At 58.7% G+C, this 23127-nt stretch overlaps 11 protein-coding genes across 11 annotated transcripts; 6 read left to right on the forward strand and 5 right to left on the reverse strand.

Moving 5' to 3' along the window:
- Positions 1-174: 174 nt before the first annotated feature.
- PRT1 (uncharacterized protein) lies at positions 175-2513 on the forward strand (the record flags this gene model as incomplete). Its single annotated transcript, XM_060596613.1, has 2 exons — positions 175-266; positions 338-2513. 2 exons carry the CDS (start codon positions 175-177, stop codon positions 2511-2513), a joined length of 2268 nt encoding a protein of 755 aa, XP_060453588.1.
- An 898-nt stretch (positions 2514-3411) lies between these two features.
- On the reverse strand, positions 3412-5009 carry BAS1 (uncharacterized protein; the record flags this gene model as incomplete). Its single annotated transcript, XM_060596614.1, has 3 exons — positions 3412-4265; positions 4382-4505; positions 4770-5009. The coding sequence occupies 3 exons, from the start codon at positions 5007-5009 to the stop codon at positions 3412-3414; spliced, it is 1218 nt and encodes a 405-aa protein (XP_060453589.1).
- Positions 5010-7682: 2673 nt separating this feature from the next.
- Positions 7683-8366, forward strand: CcaverHIS019_0110420 (uncharacterized protein; the record flags this gene model as incomplete). The annotated part of the gene is made up of 2 exons (XM_060596615.1): positions 7683-8090; positions 8187-8366. The coding sequence occupies 2 exons, from the start codon at positions 7683-7685 to the stop codon at positions 8364-8366; spliced, it is 588 nt and encodes a 195-aa protein (XP_060453590.1).
- A 597-nt stretch (positions 8367-8963) lies between these two features.
- On the reverse strand, positions 8964-9957 carry RRP40 (uncharacterized protein; the record flags this gene model as incomplete). Its single annotated transcript, XM_060596616.1, has 3 exons — positions 8964-9177; positions 9362-9513; positions 9595-9957. The coding sequence occupies 3 exons, from the start codon at positions 9955-9957 to the stop codon at positions 8964-8966; spliced, it is 729 nt and encodes a 242-aa protein (XP_060453591.1).
- Positions 9958-10263: 306 nt separating this feature from the next.
- On the reverse strand, positions 10264-11301 carry CcaverHIS019_0110440 (uncharacterized protein; the record flags this gene model as incomplete). The annotated part of the gene is made up of 1 exon (XM_060596617.1): positions 10264-11301. One exon carries the CDS (start codon positions 11299-11301, stop codon positions 10264-10266), a length of 1038 nt encoding a protein of 345 aa, XP_060453592.1.
- Positions 11302-12018: 717 nt separating this feature from the next.
- On the reverse strand, positions 12019-12754 carry CcaverHIS019_0110450 (uncharacterized protein; the record flags this gene model as incomplete). Its single annotated transcript, XM_060596618.1, has 3 exons — positions 12019-12064; positions 12331-12523; positions 12664-12754. The coding sequence occupies 3 exons, from the start codon at positions 12752-12754 to the stop codon at positions 12019-12021; spliced, it is 330 nt and encodes a 109-aa protein (XP_060453593.1).
- Positions 12755-12914: 160 nt separating this feature from the next.
- DBR1 (uncharacterized protein) lies at positions 12915-14924 on the forward strand (the record flags this gene model as incomplete). The annotated part of the gene is made up of 5 exons (XM_060596619.1): positions 12915-12920; positions 12955-13351; positions 13387-13583; positions 13617-14348; positions 14382-14924. The coding sequence occupies 5 exons, from the start codon at positions 12915-12917 to the stop codon at positions 14922-14924; spliced, it is 1875 nt and encodes a 624-aa protein (XP_060453594.1).
- Positions 14925-15048: 124 nt separating this feature from the next.
- Positions 15049-16844, reverse strand: URA9 (uncharacterized protein; the record flags this gene model as incomplete). Its single annotated transcript, XM_060596620.1, has 2 exons — positions 15049-15770; positions 15803-16844. 2 exons carry the CDS (start codon positions 16842-16844, stop codon positions 15049-15051), a joined length of 1764 nt encoding a protein of 587 aa, XP_060453595.1.
- A 223-nt stretch (positions 16845-17067) lies between these two features.
- Positions 17068-19237, forward strand: CcaverHIS019_0110480 (uncharacterized protein; the record flags this gene model as incomplete). The annotated part of the gene is made up of 7 exons (XM_060596621.1): positions 17068-17420; positions 17457-17492; positions 17556-17932; positions 17968-18093; positions 18129-18361; positions 18399-18705; positions 18741-19237. The coding sequence occupies 7 exons, from the start codon at positions 17068-17070 to the stop codon at positions 19235-19237; spliced, it is 1929 nt and encodes a 642-aa protein (XP_060453596.1).
- A 378-nt stretch (positions 19238-19615) lies between these two features.
- On the forward strand, positions 19616-19906 carry CcaverHIS019_0110490 (uncharacterized protein; the record flags this gene model as incomplete). The annotated part of the gene is made up of 2 exons (XM_060596622.1): positions 19616-19745; positions 19776-19906. The coding sequence occupies 2 exons, from the start codon at positions 19616-19618 to the stop codon at positions 19904-19906; spliced, it is 261 nt and encodes an 86-aa protein (XP_060453597.1).
- A 2087-nt stretch (positions 19907-21993) lies between these two features.
- rho4 (uncharacterized protein) lies at positions 21994-23029 on the forward strand (the record flags this gene model as incomplete). Its single annotated transcript, XM_060596624.1, has 5 exons — positions 21994-21999; positions 22090-22147; positions 22196-22248; positions 22280-22486; positions 22724-23029. 5 exons carry the CDS (start codon positions 21994-21996, stop codon positions 23027-23029), a joined length of 630 nt encoding a protein of 209 aa, XP_060453598.1.
- Between the last annotated feature and the right edge of the window lie 98 nt (positions 23030-23127).

A 23127-nucleotide genomic window follows, 5' to 3' on the forward strand; every position in this document is an offset into this window, starting at 1 on the left:
ATCAGTCGCGCCCAGTCATTAGGACAATCAACTAATGCTATTAGAAGCCAGTCTTAAGGCTCCGCTAATGCCGAAAATTTCCGCAGGTGGCAGGTCAGCGTGGTTTCACTTTTCATTAAGTATGTCCTGTCAGCATTGTTGCGCCACGATACCCACACCCATATCATAATCACCATGACCGACCTGGATCTGTCTGGATTCACAGAAGAGGAGCGTTACGAGATCGAGGCGGAGCTCAATGACGGCTACGCTGACATTGAGAAGGAGTGAGTACTTGGCCGGAGCTGCTGGAGCAGTGGCTTTGGAATCGATCCGAAGGACAAGCGCTGACTCTCAGGCATTCCGTTGACTCGCAGAAGGGCTTCGAGAACGTGCTTGTCGTCGACAACGTCCCTATCGTCGACGAGGCCAAGAAGGAGAAGCTGATTCTGCGTCTCTGCCAGCTCTTCCAGAAGGCCGGTGCGCCGATTGACGAGGACCGTGTCGACATGCCATGGGACGACAAGGCCGCCACGTCCAAGGGCTTCATCTTCCTGTCGTACCCCGACGCTGCGCAGGCCGAGCACGCGCTCTCTGTGATCGACGGCTCCAAGTTCGGCAAGAGCGTGCTCTACGTCAACCGCTTTGGCGACATTGAGCGCTATGCCAACATGTCGGTCGGCGACGACGAGCTCCCGCCCGGATGGAAGGAGCGCCCGTACACAGAGAAGGACCACGCCCGTTCGTGGCTCGGTGACGTCCCTGGCCGCGACCAGTACCTCACCTTCCGCGACAACCTCGTCAGCATGTTCTGGAACGGCCGCAACTTCCAGGAGGAGCCCGTCCAGACCTCTGACGGCAAGAACCTCACCAACCCCCTTTGGGGCCAGTACTACGTCCAGTGGTCGCCTCTTGGCACGTACCTGGCGACGATCCACCTGCCCGGTGTTGCGCTGTGGTCAGGCCCCAAGCTCGACAACATGCTGCGTGTGACGCACCCCGATGTGCGCCTCATCCAGTTCTCGCCCTGCGAGAACTATCTCGTCACGTGGTCGCCCGAGCCGCTCAACGTCGCCAACCCCTCGCCCAAGGTCGAGAAGGCTGTGCGCGACACGTTCGGCCCCGAGGACGAGGGCTCTCAGTTTGTCATCTGGGACGTCAAGACGGCCCGCATGATGCGCACCTTTGCCGGCGAGAAGCCTGACGAGAACGGCCCACGTGACCGCAAGTGGCCCGTGTTCAAGTGGTCGCCTGATGACGCGTACGTCGCGCGCTGCGTCCCCAACGAGGCGATCCAGATTTACGAGCTGCCTAGCATGGGCCTGCTCGACCGCAAGTCGATCAAGATTGAGGGCGTCCAGGACTTTGAGTGGTGCCCTATGGGCGACAAGGACTGGGAGGACCGCAAGGCCAACAGCCAGCCCAAGCGCGAGTGCATGCTCGCGTACTGGACGCCCGAGGCGCAGAACCAGCCCGCCCGTGTCAACCTCATGGCCATCCCTAGCCGTAACGTGCTCCGTTCGAAGAACCTCTTCAACGTCACCGACTGCAAGTTTGCGTTCCAGAACCAGGGTGACTACCTGTGCGTCAAGGTTGACCGCCACGCGCGCAAGGCCAAGAACAAGAAGGCCACCTTCTGCAACCTCGAGCTCTTCCGTCTCCGCGAGAAGGACTACCCCGTTGAGGTCATCGAGCACAAGGAGTACGTGACGTCGTTTGCGTGGGAGCCGAGTGGACAGCGCTTCGCCATTGTGTCCACGTCCGACCCCAACTTTGGCCAGAACATTCCCGGCGTTGTCATCAAGTACAACGTCTCGTTCTACGAGCCCGACCCGAAGAAGGGCGACTTTACTCCCTTCAAGGTCCTCGAGGGCAAGGTGTGCAACACGCTCATCTGGTCGCCTCGTGGCCGCAACGTCGTTCTCGCCACCGTCGGCAGCCCCACCAAGTTCGACATTGAGTTCCTCGACGTCGACTTTACTCTCGACGACACTCCGGGCAAGGTTATCAAGGACGTTGAGAACCGCGGTGACAACGTCCAGTCGCTCTCAACCGGCGAGCACTACGGCATCACCGACATTGCTTGGGACCCCAGTGGACGCTACCTTGCGTCGTGGGCGTCGTCGTGGAACTCGACCCCCGAGCCGGGCTTCATGCTCTGGGACTTCAAGGGCCATAACCTCGGCCACCAGGGCCAGGACAAGTTCAAGCAGTTCCTCTGGCGTCCCCGCCCGCCCACCCTCCTCTCCAAGGCGGACCGCCGCAAGATTCGCAAGGACCTCAAGGAGTTCTCGCGCGTTTTCGAGGAGGAGGACGCTGCCGCCATCAACGCCGGCACGGCCGAGGTTCTCGCTGCTCGCCAGCGCGCCATTGCCGAGTGGGACGCTTGGCGTGCGCGCAACAACTCGCGCCTCACTGCCGAGCGCGAGGCCCGCAACAAGACCATCACCAAGCCCTGGGAGAAGGAGGGTGCGGCCGAGAAGGTCGAGGAGGTGTTCGAGGAGCTCATCGACGAGACCGAGACCATGGAGTAGGCGCGCCTGCTAAGCGCATCAGCTAGTATGTTGGTACAAAACGAATGGCATTCAGAGGACATGTGCACTTGCTGCCATAGAGCGAGGGAATTGGAATTGGCTGTCGTGGCCAATGGCTAACACTGAGGTGTTGAAATGTAGCACGCACTCTCTCATTGTCCGCAGCATACCACCACGCCACGAATTGTTCCATCTCTTCTCAGTCGATGGCTCGATGGCTTGCCTCTGGGCCTCTGATCCCTCAGATCCCAAGACTTGCAACGCCCTGTATCCTGAACGCGAATCTACACGATCTGAATGGTACCCTTCCGACGCGCCACCAGCCACAAACCACAAACTTTGTAGTGGACCCCATCCACCCGCTTCGGACCCAACGACCTCGCCGGCGTCAGGCACTTGTATTTTCAAGCTTGGCCTTGTTTTCAGACGTTCCGTGCCTTGCGTGCCGGAGCGCTCGCAAATTCGCAAATGGCTGATACGAGTCTGGAGGAAATGGTCCCGTCGCTCGTCCGGGATCCGGGCCGGGATGTGCCGTCTCATCCTGCAATACAAATGATTTCGGATGTGGGCAGGGTTGGGAATGCTGGCAGCGGGCAGCGGGCAGCGGGCAGTGGGCACGCAGGGTCATGGGTTGATGTCCTGCAAGAGGCAGGGCGGTCATGTGAGTCGATGCGCAGCAAGAAACAACGGCTGAACGGGACGTTTGGGGCACGCAGCTCGAAAGTATTACTGTACTCATACAGTACATGGTGTTACATTACAGACTGTCCGCATCAAGTATCAAGTATGAAGGATTTTGGGTTGGTAGGGGTTGGGTTATGCAATGCGCCTCTTTCGTCGTCGTCGTCGGCCACCCTGTTACTCATGCCTGCTCGGCATCTCCCGCTTCAGGGCCGGTTTACGACAGCTCCATGCTCAGCCCCTCCTGGCGCAGCTTGTGAGGCGCGTTGTCGATAAGGTGGCGCAACAGCTCCGAGGAGACGTTGACGCTGTGCTCACCGCGGTCGAGGGCGAGGAGCAGGCTCCACATGTTGTTGATAGGCAGGTCAGAGTGGCCGTACAGCACCTGCAGAGGCTTATCGGTGGCCGAGAGGGTCGCAAAGCTGTTGGGTGACGAGCCCTCAGCGGTCACTGGGAGATTGGCGCTGGTGCTGGACGCAGAGCTTGTTGTCGAGGGCGGGACGCCGCCGACGCTCGCGAGCCAGTTTTCAAGAAGACCGTGGTCGGCCGCGTCGGAACCGGTGACACTGTGAACGTGGTGGGCAGTCGAGATGGGAGCAAGACCGGATAATGGCGCGTTCGCGACGTCAAAGTTGAAGAGGTCGAGGGGAGGGTGAACGGAACCGAGCTGAGGGAGATGCCAATCGTGGTCTGGTGCGTGGCCAGTCGACTGGTGGGACATGTGTTGAGGCTGGTTCTGGGCAGCCTGAGCGAGGAGCATGTCAACGTATTGCTCCTCCGGCGAGGAGACGGACAGCGACGAGCGGCCGGCAGGTGTGGACGCGATGGAGAGCGGGGCGGCAGCGGTGGGGGTTTTGCGGTACTTTCGGCTGCGGTTCCGGCAAGCAATCGGGGAGCGACCGGGGAGCTGCTCAGCGATCGAAGTCCACTTGGGTCCCTTCTCCTCGAGCAGTGCGAGGAGGAGCGCGTCCTCCTCGTCACTCCACGGCTTCTTGCTTGTGAGCTCTGGTGCGAGCACGTCGCGCCACCGCTTCGAGACTTGGTCGTCTTTACGGCCGGGGATGCGGAGGGCTGTTGCGTGAAAGAATTGGATGAGTGAATGGGTGGCGTTGGCAAGCGAGGTGCGAAGAGAGAGGATTGCGTCAGCACAAGGTCCATGCGAGTATTGCAAGAGCACAAATACGCACCAATAGCCTTCCACTGTGGGCCGAGCTCTGCGTAGAGCTTGCGAAGGAGATCGTCCTCGTCTGGCGACCATCGTCCCTTGCGCACACGCGGGTCGAGGCTGTGGAACCAGCGCTTGCGACAGTCCTGAGGTCAGCCAGTTGCAAAACACGCAAGCGAGGGGATGATGAAACAGAGCGGCGCGAGAACGAGTGCAAGGAAGAGACCATCCAGCGGCATGGGCCCCAGATTGCCTTGGGTTTAAATGGCGTGGCTGACGCACACATTGCCACAAGCACATGCCATGCCGATTCGGAACGCACTGGCCACCCTGCCCATGTCGCCATCTCCAGTGGCCCTCCGCCCGGCAATCCTCGCTTCCCACCTAGCACCAGAGCTAGTCTAACTCACCTTGTTTGTCCTGCCGGAAAGACCGGCAGAGATTTTGGACCACTGGCTTCCGGGACCGCGTTGCGAGCCGTACTTGTTGACGGCGGCGATAAGGCGCGCGTCCTCGTCGGCAGTCCAGCGGCGTCGTGGGCGGTGGCCCTCGGGTGCAGTGGGCTCTTCCATCGGGATGGCAGTCGGGGTAGGAGTGTGGGACATAATGTCGCCTATGGGGTTGAAGATGGGGAGCGTGGCCGTCGTCATCGTGATGGAGGAAGGCGGCTGGGGAAGTGGGGAAGGCGCTGGGGCGAAGGCTAGTGGGAACGTGGGGGAACTGGTTTGTTGAGACGGAGACGGGGCGTCTGCGTAAAAGCCATCACGGCGCTGGCTGTCGTAATGGGAATGTGGTCTCTTTGCTTCAGTCGAGGACGAAGAAAGATAAATGGGTAGAGTTGTGTGATGTGGTGATGTGGTGATGTGGTGATATGGATGGATGATTGGGTTGATGGATGTGGCACTTACGGAAAAGACCGAAGCTTATAAGGTAGATGACACGGCTCTTAAATGGAGCCGTGTCAACTCCGACTTTGCCTCTTGAATACAAAGAGAATATTGGGACATGCCAAGACTTAGGTTGCCGACCGATCTATGCATAGCCCTGCCCTAACTGTACCACGGGGACCACCCAAACTCTGATGCCACGCCACGCTCAACAATCCATCATCTTTTCAGGCCATCCTCATGGCCATGCCAAGACTTTCAACCCTTGAATAATCAGGGCTTTCCAGTGGAGCTCACAAGGGGGCCCTTAACGCGTCTCTGCCCAACAGCTTCTGGGCAGTAAAAGCGGAAAGCGGAAATGCTGCGCATTGGTGCGGAGGTGGCACACATTTAGGGAACCTCTGACTGCTTCAGATCAGACAAGGCATAAAACCCAAGCATCTCGCAAATCTAGGCCTAACCGGGGCGCCGGAACCCTTGATTGTTCACGCGGAGTTGAGCCTGATCTTCAACCTCATCCGCCATCTCCCCCCAGGTTGTCTGAGCGGAGCCTTGCCAAGGTGTGCCTCGGGACGAACGTGGCTGTCGTCATCCCTCAATGCTAAGCATTTTAGAAAACCGAGTCTTGGCATCGGCCGGCGACCTGTGGTACCACGCTGTGTCTGACCGGTTCGGGCGTCTTCTAGCACTTACCAGTCGAAACGTTGTCAAGGCATGGCTCTCCATGTGATGGCTTGGCCTGTCTCCATGAGACTGCCACCTCTTCCACGTCACGCTACGCTGCTATTACGGGATCCTTGGCTCGACAGCTGTTCCTTACTGTCGCCGGTTATAGCAGCCCGATGCGGGCAATCTGAACTTAAGCTTTGAAGTATTTGGTGAGGCACTTTGATAATCTTTGAATGAGCATTTCGCCCGAGGCGGAGAAGAAATTTGCCGGTGCTCCGGTTTTCCTGGATTTGCCGCCGGAGAGTGGCGGAAGTACCAACATCCGCCTCCGTCTCCAGCCCCTGGCAACTAGGAGCAGCTGAAAGCTAACGAGAAAACGTGCGGCGATGGTCTATGACGCGTGGCGATAGTATCCTCGAGAAAAAAATCAAAAAAAAACTTCTCCCAATCTCCGACCCGTTCTCACGAAGTCTTGTTCGGCAGCAAGAGGTTCCAGGGTGGCGGCATGCTGGATCCTTGTTCAATTAGGAGGTATAGGCGGGGTGGTTGGAGGAATGAGAGGCTTGGAGGTGGTTGTGTGTCGATGAGTGGGCAGCGTGGGTCTCTCTGCACGTCGTATTCTGTGTCGGGGAGTGCAGAGTTGATTCTTGTTCTTTAAATAATACGCAGCGATGCGCAGGAACGAAGATAAGTGTTCACGTGAACAATCATCGAGAGACCGAGACGGACCTGTGTCACGACTAGATAAAAACATCTGCGACACCGGCCAGCGAGCTCACCCGAGATAAAGATCGACACCGGACGCTGCACCCGTGTCGACGATAAGCATCAGGGAGCGCTGTCAGTGGATGGAGCGGAATCGTGAGCCGTCGGTGACTTTTTTCAGCTCGTCAATGTCGTCTGATAACCGAGATGTGGACCGTGTGAAGTGTACAAGTAATTGGGCCGTGTAAGGTGGTATAGTGATAATATGCTTCGAAAGCTTCTGCGCGGTGATCGGAGATGTAGATCTTCTGGAAGGTCGGGATGTGGTGAGACCAGGGGATGAGGTGAGACGGTCTGATGTGAGACAGAGTGTGATGAGACACACAGGTTGCGATGATCAGCTGACCTGGGATGGGTCCGAGGGTTCAAAGTTGGAGAGGGTATGCATCCACAAATGTCGGTCGTGATGGATACAACGATTCAACTAGTTTGAGGAGACAGCATGCATCTGCGTGCATTGCGAGCGGTAGTGACGACGACTTGGCTGTCGAGCTGGGGACGACAACTTCGTGGCGGTCTGGTGCTGGTAAGGAACGCAACTGGTGGGCCATGTGAATGCTGCGTGGTTGGACACGTGGGAGTGTCTTGTTTTTTCCCACGTTATGCTCACATGAATACCACATGAGTACCACATGAGTACCACGTTACGCGTTTGATTCCCCCCTTCGGAATACCTTTTGCCCTTGAAAAGCTATGGTGAGATGAATGATTATCGGTGGTGACCGAGCACGCCATTCCTCACTGAAACGACGAAATTGTGACCAAGACAATATCCTCAACAATCCTCTGGTCTCTTGCCTTAGCAAGCACTTACAAAGCATCAGGTTGCGGCATCGCACAAAACCCAACACAACAGTCTAGATTGCATCTATCCCAACTACTCTCCGTGATCCGCCACCTCGTACCCTCTCCACTCATCCTACTCGTCGCCAAACCAGATCCACTGGCATCATCGCAGTACTCCAACTCCGAACGCGACTCCGATACGGAACAGCCTCCACCATGTCCCTCCGCGCGGCCACTCTGACGCGCACTCTGGCGCGCGCCGTCCGGCCCCGTGTCGGTACCAACACTGCCGCTATTTCTACGCCAGCCCGCGCATTCTCGACTTCTCTGTCTCTCCGCAAGAGCTCGAGTCCCAACATGGCCGCTGCGACGTTGCTGAGCCACCACTCGCCCCTGTCTGCGCCACTCTTCAAGGAGGCGCGCGACGCTTGGGCACAAGACCCAATCATCGGTTACAACGAGGTCAAGCACCTCTCCGAGCAGCCGACCGACTCTATTCTTCTTGTCGACGTGCGTGAGCCGGACGAGAATGCGCTCGGGAGCATTCCTAGCGCAGTCAACCTCCCCCTGTCGCGCATCGATGAGGCCCTCTCGGTCGGGTTCAACCCAGGAGCATTCCAGCAGGTGAGTAGAAGCTCAAGAATATGGTCGAGGCACTCTACATAGAGTTTGCCCGCCATCAAAGCCCCTATCGTGCCATAGAACATGGCTGACGTGCAGGAGTTTGCGTTCCCCAAGCCCGCCAACAACCAGAACATCGTCTTCTACTGCCGGTCGGGCAAGCGTTCGGCGACTGCATCCGAGGTCGCCAACCGCCACGGGTTCCTGAACACTCGCAACTATGTCGGGTCGTGGCTTGAGTGGTGCGAGAAGGAGGACCTCGACAACAACGAGGACTAGAAGTTGACCTGCATGCTCCCCGCACGACACCACAACAGCTATAGACTTTACATAGACTTGTAACACGCCGAGACCTTCATGTATTGATACACTACACCGCCGTTGGAGTTGTTGCCCTGCGCCACTGACGACGATGCATCGGATGCCCCGCTGCGCACTGCGCCCGTTGACAGATAAGTTGTGTGCTTGCGTGATGTCTAGCAGTCGTATTGTTGTCGTCATGTGGCATGCATTCATGACCGACGGCAGAGAGTTGAGTAGGAAGCATCCGAAGAGATAATCAGTGGCGTGCTCTGATCGGCATCTTTACGAAGGCGTCGCGTCCCGCGGTCAAAATGGGCACCGGCAACTAGAGCTAACGTCATCAACCTCTACTCTGGAATCGGAAGCGTTTCGATGACGACGATATGGTGCACAGTGGCTACATCGCCATGCACATTCACAGTACATATCATACAATGCAGTTGGGCACTCGCTATTCGGACACGGTCGCGTATAGCTTATACAGCGCTCGCCATCGAAGGTGGAATGGGTTCCTGGGCCCCTGAGGCGGGCCCGTTCCTACGAATGCCACGCGACGTAACTAGCACGCACGTATTATGCGAGGAAGCTCTTGACGGTCTTGTCCACCTCAGCCTTGTCCGTAGCGTCGAGGGTCCCGGCGTCAACCGCCTCGATAATGCGCTGTAGCGCAATGGTTCCGTCCACGCTTGCCGCCTTGAACCACACGCGCCCGTTCAGTCCAATTGCGGTCTCGAACGGGATGTGTGCGGCCAGGAGCTGGAGGAGGGGATACTTGGGACTCAGAAGTCTGGTGTGAGCACGTGGCGAACTTGGTTCAAGGGTAGGCTGAGGGGCCTCCAAGTGTGGCATGTTCACACCCACACTCTGGCGATTGCCTGGAGTGGCACATCACTCGCACGCTCAGGCTGGCTGTTGCTGTTCGGTGACCCATCCAGCTGATGAGCAACCTCTACCCCCTTCCGCCCACTCACTTGCGACACAGCTGCAGCGAGCAGCACACCATCAAGCCGCCCTTGAGCTCGCCAAAGCCTTCAGACCGTCCCGTGGCGGGGTCAACACACTCGAGTTCAGGCTCCATATCGCGATTCGCAAGCGACACGCGTGCGTAAACAAGCGTCCCGACCTGGTGTCAGCACCAAAAGGGTATGCGCTAAGCCGCAAAGATCCAAGGAGACCAAGGGGACGGAGCCTCGTCTCAACCCACCTTGAGATTCGGCTTACTCCGCTTCGTCGCGCCCTCGAACGCAAGTCCATCTAGTGCGGCAGGGTGCGCGCTCCCAATCTCGACTCGATACCCCTCCGCATGGCGGGCGATGATGGAGCCCAGAACGATATCCCGCTGCGCCGCAACGTAGCGCTTGCTCACACCCTCAACCCAGAGGCTCTCGCCGCGGTCGGCGGCCTTGCCCTTCGCCGCGGAGGAGAGGAGGCCTGCGCGTGTGGAAGAGTATGTGGGCTCAGAGGCGAGTGGGTCGGCGCGGGAGGGGGCGGGCGCGATGCCGGGACCAAGGGTCACCCGCGAGGAGGAGGGAAGGGGGATGGTCGTGCCGGGGAGGACGAGCGACATTGTGGAGGGGCCAGGGAGTGGGAAGACGAGGACGACGTTAGAGTAAATTGGATGTGTTTAGGAGAGGGATCGAGTGCGCTGCGACTGGCAGCTGGCGACCTGACGATGGATGATGATCGAGGTCAATGTCGAGAACCGTCCTCGAAATGTTGACATGGGTTTGATTCCGTTGAATAGCGCTGTCACGCTGGGATGGTTGGCCTCACCTCACAGCACTGACCATTAGATCGCATTCTCAGGAATCCTAATGAGCCATTACGCCTAATATACCTCACACAGAGCATCTGCGCGACTACAAGCTACAGGCTAAGCCTCCCTCATGTCGCGGAGTACAAAAGGGAAAGCCACTTCTCCTATCTTGATCCCCGCCGTGTTCCGTCTCTCGATCCTGTGGAACTTGTCCATCGCCCGTCGTTCCTCCGCCGTCCCGACCCCCAACCGTTCCATAATCTCCGCGACGGTGGCCCAGAGAATATCCATGTTCCCATCTTCGACCTTGACCGCGATTCCAATTCCTTCCCCCCGAATTCCAACACCATAACAAGCATCGGCCCCAACCTTGCCAACGACGCCGGGAATCGAGGCGATAGCGGCACAGAACCGTCCCGTCCCAGAGACGAGGAAGGGGTGCTCGTGCATCGCCCCGAACACTCTGGCCATATGCCTCTCTCTTGCTTGAGGGGAAGAGGGGTCGGCAGACGCAAAGGAAGCGTACATTGTCGCAAGGGAGGTGAGGGGCATTGCTGGGGCTGGGAGGTTACAGCCGTCCACCGCCCATTTCACTTCTCCAAGTCCGCCAACAAGGTCTTCAACCACCTCCTTGACCTGGACTTGGATCGGGTGGATGGGGAGATGGTACCCGTCCGAGGCGAGGGCTCGAGACGCTGCAAGCATGCCCGCATGTTTGCCCGAGCAGTTATTGTGGATTCCCTCCGGTACTATCCCTTCCCTAATCCATCTCTCATTAACGGCCGGAGAAATGGCGGGATGGCCTCCGCACTTTAAGTCAGAAGGCGAGTTGCCTCCTCGACGGAGGAGGGCGCGCGCGTGGTCCAAGTGCGCTTCTTCGGAAGAGTGAGACGCGGACATGAGTGCGACGTCTTCGTCCGAAAGGGTAAAGTCTGGAGGAAGTGTTGAGTCCGGAGAAGGAGAGGCTAGCGCTTCGAGCACGGCCACGCTCTGAGCCGGCTTGGCGGCTGAGCGGATTAGGGTGAGGCGGGTGGGGTCGCCGACGGCATAGAGTAGCCTCCCCGAGGCGTTGGTGATCGCCGCATGGATGGCGTGCCGGTTCTCGATAATCAGACCCCGGTCTTGGGTCACGTAGTCTGGTGGAGATATTGCCATTGTTTGAGGTGTTGAGATTGATGAGGGAGATGGAGGTGTGGAGATGGGCGATGGGCAAAGGGATATTTATGGCTTCGTGGCCGGCAAGTCACGGCTCGGGCCGATCGGGGACGTCCGATGACGCGGTCGTCTTTTGATCTATTGATGGGTCTGGCCACGTGAAGTGCCTACAGAGGAAGAAGAGAGATAGACAGATAGAAAGAGGAAGAGAGAACGGAGAGATGGTAGAAGCATGGAGTGCGTGGACAGATAATGTGTGGACGCATGGAGCTGTAATGCTCACGTCAGGTATTGGGTGAAAAAGCATTGACATCCTGCGGAGAGGCCTGGTAATGCTCAGTCATAGGCCCTGCTCGAGCAAACACTGCAAGTTGCGAACGCGGAGACGTTACTCTTGTACGCGACTAGTAGGGGCACGCCGGGCTCGTTCCGTTATGAGGATGGCTGTGACGGTCCAACTGGGTTCCACTGACGGTCGGCTTGGCCCAACGGAAGGGGTAGGTAGGAGCAGTAGCTGTCCAGGAACAACCCGAGGCGCAGTCAGTTTCATGGCAACTGGTCGGTTGATCCGTCACTGAGTATGCCCAGAACCTGTCCTTGACTCGCTGCAAACGCGCGAGAGCAACTCGGCAGACAACACCCCTCCTTGGCCCCTTCTCCACAGTTCCACACAGCCACACCGAAATCGTGCCGAGTCGTGATGGGTGATGCATGCAATTATGTAGTCTTCATAAAGTTGGTCGCCTTGATGCTTGCCCTGTTCCTGCGTGTCAGCTGAATCAGGCCATGTTGAGCTGCGGTGGGTTGGATGGATGACAGAAGGATGAGGTGGAGCCTGGTGCTTCTTCTTGTGTGACTGTTCCTCGAGATGGGGAGCAGCGCAGACTGCTCCTATGCCACGACTCCCGTCGCCATCCATTGCCTCGATAGTCATCACCTCGAGAACCATCTCCGCGCTCGATTTGTCCACCCAGAGTCTCAAGCCTCGCTCACTCTGTACTCCCCCACATCGCTCGACGCCGCACTCACCTGTTACGCATCTCCTTGCGCTCCGCCATAAAGTTGCGCTCTCCCGCCTTGGTAACTGGGACCCCCTTGGGCTGGTCGAGCAGCGTCCACAGCCACTTCGGGTACTCGTCCTCGGGCAGCGCAATCGGGTCTGGTACGTCCTTGAACACCGACAGGCCGTCCATCTTGGCACCGGCCTGGAGCGACGATACGACTGGGGTCAGCTCCAGTACGAATATGGCAGCTGAAAGCAGTCGACAAAGCAGCTCAAGATAGGAGGCAGCTGCCACTAGCGGGGAAGGCCAACTGTGCGCATCTTGAACGAAAGCCGCTCCGTCGATCACGCCGACTCACTGGCCTTGCCGCTCTTTGGTGCTCCCCGCAACGCCGAGGTCGAGAACGCGCGGGCAGCGCTGGTTGATGGTGCGCGGAGGGCTGTGAACATGGTGTGTTGAGGCGAGATGAGGTGAGAGACGTCGAAGATGGACTTTTCCTTTGGTCACTACACGTGGGGATTTGATCCCGCCGCCACCCAACTGAATGTTGTTAGCACCAGGTGATCGGCCATCACGAACACCCATAATACCAACCAAAATCCAAGAACTATGCGCGTGAGCTAATACGTTGTGAGCGAGCTGACATCAGGTCGCCGTACAAGGCTGCAGCCACGGCAGCCTCTCGGCTATCTATGATACCGTGGGCGAGTACACGCGCCGCAAGGGGGAGACAGTCGACCTTCTCTTGCTATGTGGCGACTTCCAGGCCCTGCGGAACAAGCACGACTTTGCTAGCTTGGCCGTACCTCCCAAATACCATGCCCTTGGCACATTCCACGAGTACTACTCTGGTGTGAGGGTTGCGCCCGTGCTCACCATCGTAATTGGGGGTAATCACGAGGCGAGCAATTACATGTGGGAGTTGTATCATGGAGGCTGGCTCGCACCGAACATCTACTACCTAGGATGCGCTGGGAGCGTCATGGTCAACGGACTCCGGATCGTTGGTTCGAGCGGAATCTACAAGGAGCACGATTACCGCAAGGGTGAGCTGATCAACCCTAATGCGAGCTGACACCAGGCCACTTTGAGAAGGTGCCATATACGCCGTCGACGCTGCGAAGCGTGTACCATACGAGGAAATACGACGTGGAGAAGCTGTCACACCTTCCCTCGGGCGTTCCGACCGTCTTCATGAGCCATGACTGGCCCATCGGTATCGCGCATCACGGGAACACGCGCGCGCTGTTGCAGCGGAAGAAGTTCTTCCGCGCCGAGGTAAGCTGATAACAGTGGTTTAGCTGACAATAGGTGGAGAATAACACACTCGGGTCGCCGCCACTGCTCGAGCTCATGAAGAAGATCCAGCCGGATTACTGGTTCGCGGCACACTTGCACGTCAAGTTTGCTGCGATGTACGAGCACAGCAAGGACTGGGAGGCAAAGGCGGCCAATGAGGTCAAGGAAGTGCGGAAGGAGTTGGAGAAGGTCGAGGTTGCGGATCTTGTCGAGGTGGATCGCAGGGAGTCGGTGTACGATGATGTCGACGTGGGTGGGAGACACGCCAACCCCGATGAGATCGTAATCTCGGACGACGACGGCGCCGCATCACCAACAAAACATGTGTCGAACCCTGATGAGATTGCCATCTCTGATGACGACGACGCACCACCATCCAAAGCCGCGGCCAAGACTGTCGTTAACCCCGACGAGATTGCCATCTCTGATGACGACAACGCACCACCATCAAAAGCCGCGGCCAAGACTGTCGTCAACCCCGACGAGATTGCCATTTCGGACGACGAGGGAGGCACCGCCAACCCAGATGGGATTGCGGTTTCGCTCTCGGACGACGAGTTGGAAGACGAATTGGACGCTGCCCTGGCAATGAGCCCAACCCCAAGTGAACCGGAACCTTCAGCGCAGGGCTCTTCCACAAAATCTACCGCTGCAGGGCCATCATCATCAGCCAAGCGAACAGGACCTACAACGACCCGCTTCCTAGCACTAGACAAATGTGGTCACGGCAAGGAGTTCATCCAAGTAAGCTGTTTGTGCTTATTGAAGCTGACCCAGTTCCTCGACATCCCCGCACCGCACGAGCATTCGCCGCCGCGCTTGATGTACGACCCGCACTGGCTGGCCATTACGCGCGCTCTCCACCCCTACCTGAGCCTGGAAGTGTATGGGGCTTCCCTACCGCCAAGAGTGGAGCAGGAGGCCCTTGTGGCGGACGAGCTCGTGCGGATTAACGGGGAGGGCGTGCTTGTGCCCGAAGAGCTGGTCGAGGACGACTTCATGGCGGACATGAACGCCGAATTTGACGCGCTAGAGCGGCGTGAGAGTGCGGCTGAGCGCGCTGCAGCTGGACTGCCGGAGGAGGAGGAGGAGCCCAACGGGGATCCGAAGAGCGAGTCGGACCCATTGCCGCACTGCGCACCGCTCGACTGGGAGAGTGCGGACAAAATCGAGGTCGGCCGCGTGCAGCAGTTCTGGCCAACAGCTCCGCCGTACCCAGGCGGCGACCCTGGACAGTGGTACACCAACCCCCAGACGGAGGCGTTCTGTGGTATGTTGGGGATACAGAACAAGGTCAATCCACGGCCTGTGTTACGATAGGGGATGTAGTGTTTTTTTTGTGAGGTAAAATTGGAAACTGACAAAGGCGTTTGTTGGGTACGACTTTTCGACACCCGCTCCCGTGCATAGGATGCATATGCCTTCAGATACATTGTTTTGCTATCTACACCAAGCGGCGGTTGCCCGAATGCACCTGCTCCGTGAAAGCGTCCTTGGGTTTGGAGGGCTCCACCTTCTGGGCCACGACCACCGCTGGCGTGGCTGTCTGGTCGGCAGGCGCGGCGACGACAACAGTAGCCACAACAATAGGAGCAGCCTCGACGGCCTCGACAACATCGACACCCACGGCCGTCTCAACGACGGCGAGCTGCGCGAGCCCACGCACAGCGTCAATAGGGAGGCTTGTGCCGTCAGCAGCCAGGGTGGCAGCATTCACGGCAGCGAGGTGGTCGGGGTCCTTCTCGTGGAGGCGATGCGTGTGCATCTTGTCCCTGATCTCACTCAGCACGTTGCCGAGCTCGTGTGCCTCAGCGCGCAGCTTGGCGCCCTCAGCAGCCACTCGCGACGCGTCCCACCGCATGCCCGCGACACCTCCGTAGTCGGCGCCAACCTGCTTCTCCCAGCTTGCACCCGGCACAAGGTCGTGCTTGATCTCATCCTTGAGCAGGCGCGGCGTGCCCACCCCACGGTATCCGAAAGCCGTGTAGACCTGAACCATGGCGGCACCGGCACGGGCCATGGCAAGCGCGTCCTCTCCGTCCCACACGCCGCCAGCGCCGATGATCGGCACGTTGGGCGGGAGGAGAGGCCGCAGCGTCTTGAGCGCCGCAAGCGCGTACGGGAACAGCGGGCGGCCTGAGAGACCACCGACCTCGCCAGCGTTTTCTGCCGTCAGCAAAAAGTTACGTCTGACTCACCGGACTGCAGGCCGAGCTCCTCGCGGCGGAGGGTCGTGTTGGAGACAATGACGCCGTCGACGCCAGTCGTGCGCACTGCGCTGGCGACGTCGGCGAGCTCATCCTCGCTCAGGTCACAGGTGACCTTGACGGCAACCTTGGGGAGACCGTCGACAGCGATAGCGTCGCGCTCAGCCACAACCCCACGGAGGAGGCGCTCGAGCGGCTCGCGGCTCTGTAGAGCGCGCAGGCCCGGCGTGTTCGGCGACGAGATGTTGATCACGACGACGTCGGCGTAGGGACCCAGCGTGCGCACGCCGCGGATGTAGTCGTCGTCAGAGTCGGCAGGCGACGTCTTGTTCTTGCCGAGGTTGACGGCGAGGATGTGCCCGGGGCGCAGCGAGCGGGGGAGGCCGGCAGGCGGGGTGAGCGAGCCGTTGGGGAAGAGCTCGGGGTGGTCACCCGCGAAGGAGACGAGACGCTTGCGGAGCTGACCGAGAGCCTGGCCGTGTCCGAGCGAGTTGAAGCCGTACCGGTTAATGGCGGCGTCGTCCTCCTCGAGTCGGAAGAAGCGGGGGAGAGGGTTTCCGCTCTGAGGCTGAGGGCAAATACTCCCCACCTCGACGTACGCGAATCCAATGTCGAACAATCCGTCAATGCACTGCGCATCCTTGTCGAACCCAGCAGCAATACCGATGGGGTTGACGAGCGGCATGCCCATCAGCTCGGCCTTGAGGGCTGGCCCATCGACGCCCATGTCCATGGGCCGCGCCCACGACGGCGCAGAGAGCACCTTGACCGCGAGCTTGTGACCCTGCTCGGGGTCGGCGATTGCGCGCACAACAGGCATGACGACGTGCTCGTGTGCGACACTCCGCGAGTCGTAATAGTACACTGAGCCGAGGAGGGCGACTGTCCCGATGATGAGGGACGATGCAATCCAGCGCCGGGGATGCGTCGTGCCGCTGCTCGCATGCCGCACCCCTCCGAGAGCGGGGGCGCGGGCAGTCGTCCGCAAGGGCGCCGCGAGAGGGCGCGAGAGTCCTGGGAGCCGGCGGAGCATGTCTCGGGATATGTTAGGTGAGTCGTTTTGCGGCCTCCGTCGCCGTCATTCAACCCCCGACATTGGATGGCCGGAGATTAAACCAATGTCCATGCGGAAGTGCCTGGTTGCCGACGACGTTTCCGACTGCCCCACTCTTTGAGGCAGTACCCCTGTCACAATAGCAACCGCCAAGAACACTTCCCGCGTTCCTCACAACCGCACATCCCACCTTCCTTCCACAATGTCGTACCGCGACAAGCCAGAGGACGTGGTCGCCGCCGAAGAGTACGAGCTCGGTGCGCGCGACAACGAGCCCCTCCTTCCTCGGTATGAGGACCATGAGCGCCAGCCTTCCCCGTCCCCTGCCAACTCTAAGCGGCGCCAGCAGCGCCGTCGCCGTTTCCCGTTCCTCTGCCTCGGCGTCAGCGTCGCGTTCGTGCTCCTCTGCTTCGCCGGCAGTGCCGTGTACTATAAGAAGAATGGGGGCGACCTGAGTGCGATCGAGGACAACATTCCTGGACCAGTCAAGAGCTGGGCAGACACAATGTTCGGCGACGTGGTTGGCCTCAACGACAACAAGCACTTCCCTACTGAGTGAGCTTGGTTCCCAAGTTGATGAGCTGACAGCAGTATCGGATACGCTGGACCGACGCCGACCGGCCTGGAGTGAGTACCCATTCCATCCCTCGGCGCCACCGCCACAGGCTCCTGAAACACGCTGACCTCCAGGGCTGCACTCGTCGTCACGGCGCCGGCGTTCCCGCTGTACAGTGGCGTGGCACCTCTCATTAGGCCTTCCACGGACCGCGAGGATTTCGACATGATGCGCCACTGGGGAAACTTGAGCCCGTACCGCTCTGTCAAGAGCCACGGGCTCAAGAAGTCGAGCCAGGCCATCCCGGACCATTGCGAGCTCGAGGAGATGCACTGGCTGCAGCGCCACGGTGCGCGCTACCCTACGTCTAATCCTATGGGCCCCGCTGGCCTGTCGGAGCGCCTGAAGAAGGGTGGCAAGTGGAATGCGTCTGGCGCGCTCTCCTTCCTCAACGACTGGGAATACAAACTCGGCGCTGAGCTGCTCACCCCCTTCGGCCGTAGCCAGCTCTGTGAGCTTGCGAACGTGTATGGTAACTGACAGTAGACAACCTCGGTGTGGCCGCGCGCGTTAAGTATGGCTTCCTGCTGGACCGGATGAAGGACCGCCTCCCCGTGTTCCGCACCGAGACCCAGGACCGCATGCTGCGCTCTGCCCAGAACTTCGCTGCAGGTAAGCTCGGCTTGAAAATGAAGCGCTGACAGCAGGCTTCTTTGGTATCCCGGCCGAGGACCAGTACAACCTTGAGGTCATGATTGAGTGGCCCGGGTTCAACTCGTCACTCGCACCATACCACTCCTGCCCTAACGACCTCAAGGTCTACCCTCTTGTGCGCGCAAAGATTGCCGAGTGGGACAAGGTGTTCCTCAGGAACGCGCACAAGCGGCTCCAGGAGTACATGAAGGGCTACGAGCTCTCGCTGCACGACGTCATCAACATGGTGAGTACCTTATCTTACATTTCGTGACTAACCGCAGATGGACATGTGCCCGTACGAGACGGTCGCGCTCGGTCACTCGGCGTTCTGCTCGCTCTTCACCGAGAAGGAGTGGCGCGGATACCAGTACCGCAACGACATCTTCTGGTGGTACGCGGCGTCGTTCGGCGCACCCGTCGCGCGTGCCGAGGGCCTGGGCTGGATGCAGGAGCTCACGGCGCGCCTGACGCACACGCCGCTCACGCAGTTCAACTCGTCGGTCAACTCGACGCTGCACAACGACATCCACTTCCCCGTCAGCGACCCGCTCTACGTGGACTTCACCCACGACACGACTTTCGCGCAGCGTGAGCTAAATGAGCCCTGTCGAAGCTGACCGCAGTGCTTCCAACGCTGAACCTGACGACCTTTGCGTCGCAAGGACCGCCTCCTCTTGACCACATCCCGAAGGACTGGCCCTTCGTGTCCTCTAAGTTTGCTCCGTTCGCCACCAACTTGCAAGTGCAGGTGCTCTCGTGTGCGGCGCACAGAAAGGCGTCGGCGGACGAAGACGACAAGCCGAGCTGGTGGCCGTTCAAGCCGGCCGATGATGAAGAGACTGTCGAGACTCGGTTCGACAAGCGCGATGATGACGACGACGAAGGCGCTGACGAAACGCCCGAGCCGACTGACAAGGGTCGCTTCGTACGCATCATCCTCAACGACGCACCTGTCCCGTTGACCGGTATCAATGGGTGCAAGAAGGACCGCGACGGGCTGTGCGAGATCGAAGCGTTCGTGTCGAGCATGCACGCGCTCATTGGCGAGACGGACTTTGCGCAGGCCTGCCACGACGACTATGACTTCCACGCCGAGGTCATGGACGGGCGGCCGCTGTAAGTTGAGCGGCCTGGGACAGTTTAAGCTGTCTGGCCTCCTCCTCCATACCCACCCTTGCGCCATAGGCTTGAACTTTGGTTTTGTACCATGCATTGTTGCCATCCTGCGGTTTCTACTTGGATTCGTCCGGGTGCCAAGCGATCCATCACTTAATGACGATGTTGGAATGTTGGTCACCTCCGGCCCGACCTTGCCGGATAGCCACAGGCGCCTCCTCGCAGCGTCATGTGCGCGACGCGCAGACCTCTACACTACTCGGCACTCGGTACACTTGTCGTCTCACTGCCTTCCATCCCCTCCCTCCTCTTAACATTCTCCTCTTAACATCCTCCTCTTAACCTCGTCCTCGTCATCCACCCCTCGCGCTGCCTACACACAATGAAGACTGAAGAAGTAGTGATCCAGCTCTTCGCGCGTGACCTCCCTCCTCTCGAGCCAGAGAAACCATGGGACGCAACTCTGAAGCAACACATTGCGGCCCTCCCAGAACACCGTTACGTCGTGGCTGGTGAGCTCATTGTCTTGTCGTTAAACCCAGCCCTCCACCTCGCCAACGACGACATTTATGCCTGCCACGATATCGTGCAGGTCGACGAAGGCGAGCCGACTGCCGACCTGATGCACGCCCTCGTACACCGGCGCGAGGGGGACCCATTCAACTCGAAGTAGTGCGTCTTTCCCCCTCCATCTCCCCCTCCCCCTCCCCCTCCCCCTCCATCACAAACCCACCCTCCCCCCCACTCCCTAACGCCACTGGTTCAGCCGGATGAGGCGGCACGCACTGTGTCCGCAACCCGTCGAGGCCAAGAAGTTTGTCGACGCCTGCTCAAAAGGCGAGAAGGGCACGGTGGAGAGGCAGTGGGACGAGTTACGCGAGCTTGTGCGCTGGACGCGAGCGACGTTTACTTCGGCGTAGGAGAGTACGGTTGTATCGTCTGCGCTATATAGGGATGCGCTATAGAGATGAGACACGGACATTCTAGAGATACTGGAACTCATTGATGAGACAAGGGACGGATGCATGTTGGGCAGACACCAGCGAATCAGATTGGATTACAGTAAGTCAAATAGCAACGGAAGAACAAGGCACTCGCGAAGTCCTAGCCTCGCTAGCTCAGTCGGTTTAGAGCTTCGGTCTTTTAGAAATCCTCGGGTTATGAAGAACCGACGGTCGCGGGTTCGACCCCCGCGCGAGGCTACTTCGATTAGTTTTTGATTCTTGCTACCACTTTGGCGAATTTTGGCCTGGGGTGACTGACGCATGTAGGGATGACTGGTTATGGATGCAGGCTAAAGAAGAGAGGAGAGGAAGGACGGAGACTCGGCAAGATCGGTGCCGTTGGTCTGGGTCAGTAGAAGTCGACGGGACGTCGACCTGGAAGCTTGGAGTTGGAAGCGAAAGGAGATCATCATCTGCATCGCCTGGCGTCTGGACGAGGTTGATGAAGTGGAGACCGCCACCGGGGTGTAGGTGTAGGCGACTCGCTTGGCCAGATTACTCAGAAGGAGTAATCTGGCCAAGCAAGTGCGGCTGCAGAGCTGCAGTGAAGATCGAGGTCACACGTGACGACAGCGCCAGCTGTGGTTGAGGCAATATTCGAGTGACCTGAATCGCAGTGGCGGCCGACCCCACTCCTCGCGCAGTTACGCCCAGTTGGAGGGGAGGGCGGTGCCCAAACGAGACGTTGTGGTTTCGGGGTAGGTGACAGTATGAAGGGAGAGTTGTGTGATGGCACCTGGTGGCAGTGGCGCGATTGAAGGAGGGTCGTGGCGGAGATTGGATGGCGCCACAGCACCGCCATCCCACTCCGCCTGAAGCGTGAAGCGAGTTGAGCTGCGAGAATGCCAGAGAAGGATGCAGAGGAAGGGAAGAGAGGAGAGAGTGTTGAAACACGAGAGAGAGGAAGGGGATACAAAGGTTTGAGAGGGGAGGGGTTAATGAAGGGGGGGACCGGAGGAGAAGGATGAGAGCAAATTCACAAGACAGAGAGTGAGGAGTGAAGCATATGACTTGAGAGAGAATGAGAGATGTAACAAGGGGTGAGTGAAGGCTTCTGAAAGACACTGCAAGAAGACATGAGGAGGGCGTTGGCATGTGGGAACCATATGGACGGTCAAAGATCTACGTCGGCATCCAAGCCCAGAAGAATACCTACCAATTCAAAGTGATCTGCTCTCTTGAGTTCAAGGGGACGAGGTGTGAAGACGAAGACGTTGGTATTGGATCATAATTCTGACAGCCACGGTGCGCTGACATTCTCAAGAAACACGCCGCGACATTCAACGCGTTTCAAGAGGAGATAGGAGATAGATATGACAAGTTGACATGAGCGACACAGGGCCCCAATTGCGTCATGCCACTTAACAGGCTTTGTCTGGAACCAAGGTGGTTGGCGCGTGCGTGAGAAGATTGACTTTGTTTATCAAGGGACCATTTGTATGCTACATAGTATCTGGGTACCGAGCGTGACTGCTTTTTGGGGTGGGGTGTGCGGAGGCAAACATTCAACAGGTCGGCTACCTTTGGGTGAGAAACATGTTACACAAGTCACCCTGACCCTGACCAAAGCGCCCATCCATCAACACGTCCTTCTAACCCTCCCTCATCAACACGCCCATACGCTGAGCTACACTCCTCTCCTCTCATCTTATTCATCTTCTTGAGTTCCATCCCAACACTCGATCAACGAACATCCTAGACACCCCAAGCCGACTCTTTTACCCACCATCCTCCTCTGTAACCTGTCTCTGGCGCCATGTCGGTGAGTTGTTGAGTTGTTGAGTTGTTTGGCCCCTCCTACCAGTCGGCATCGCTATCTCCACGTCCTATGTCTCTCCATGTCTAACTCCAGATCGACGCGACCCGCCGCCCCGACCTAAAGCGCAAACTCGTCGTCGTCGGCGATGGCGGTGAGCTCCCCCTTACCACGCGCTATCACGCGCTATCACTCACACCAGGCTGCGGTAAGACGTGTCTCCTGACCGTGTACGCCGAGAACCGCTTCCCCGAGGTGTGCCGTCTCGTTATCCAGCTGATAGCAGGAATACGTGCCTACCGTCTTCGAGAACCTCGTCACCATGGTGCCACATCCTACCGACCCGGGAAAGACGATTGAGATGGCGTTGTGGGACACGGCTGGGCAGGAAGACTTTGACCGTCTCCGGCCGCTGTCGTACAATGACACGGACGTGATTCTCGTCGTGTTCGCGTGCAACCACAGGCCAAGTCTGGAGAACGTGTATGACAAGGTGAGTGGGGTGTGGCGCCACAGCGTTGGGCAGGTTCGGTCTCTTCGCACTCACCAGTCGTTGCTGCATATGACCAGAGGCACCTCTATCCTCCCCTCCGTCAGTTGGTCGCCCGCGAGGGTTAACATCAATTCGTGACGCGACGCTTGTTGCTCCCGATCCCGACCCAGGCCGCCTTTTCCCCTTCCAAGGCTCCTACTTCCCTACTCCCCATCACCCTTCCCTGCTCACACCCAGTGGTACCCCGAGATGTCGCACTTCTGCGAAGGCGTTCCCCTCCTCCTCATCTGCACGAAAACTGACCTGCGAAACGATCCGACGACAAAGAGCCTCATGGCCGCGCAGGGCGTGACGCCAGTGACCTCTGCCGAGGGCGAGAAGGTGGCCAAGGAGATTGGAGCGCGGCGCTATCTCGAGTGCTCAGCCAAGGAGGGCCAGGGCGTCAAGGAGGTGTTTGACACGGCCATCCGCGAGAGCTTGCGCAAGGGAGCCGCTGTGACGCGCATGGTCAAGAAGAATAGCAAGAAATGTGTCGTGCTATAGCGGGGTTCCTTGATGTGGGAGCGAGCGGCTGTTGTTCATTTAGCATTATGGCATCCGGATTCTATTAGAGAGCAACTAGTTCCAGCCGAGTGGCTGAG

The sequence above is a fragment of the Cutaneotrichosporon cavernicola genome, assembly GCF_030864355.1.
Source record: "Cutaneotrichosporon cavernicola HIS019 DNA, chromosome: 1".
NCBI classification, from domain to species: domain Eukaryota; kingdom Fungi; phylum Basidiomycota; class Tremellomycetes; order Trichosporonales; family Trichosporonaceae; genus Cutaneotrichosporon; species Cutaneotrichosporon cavernicola.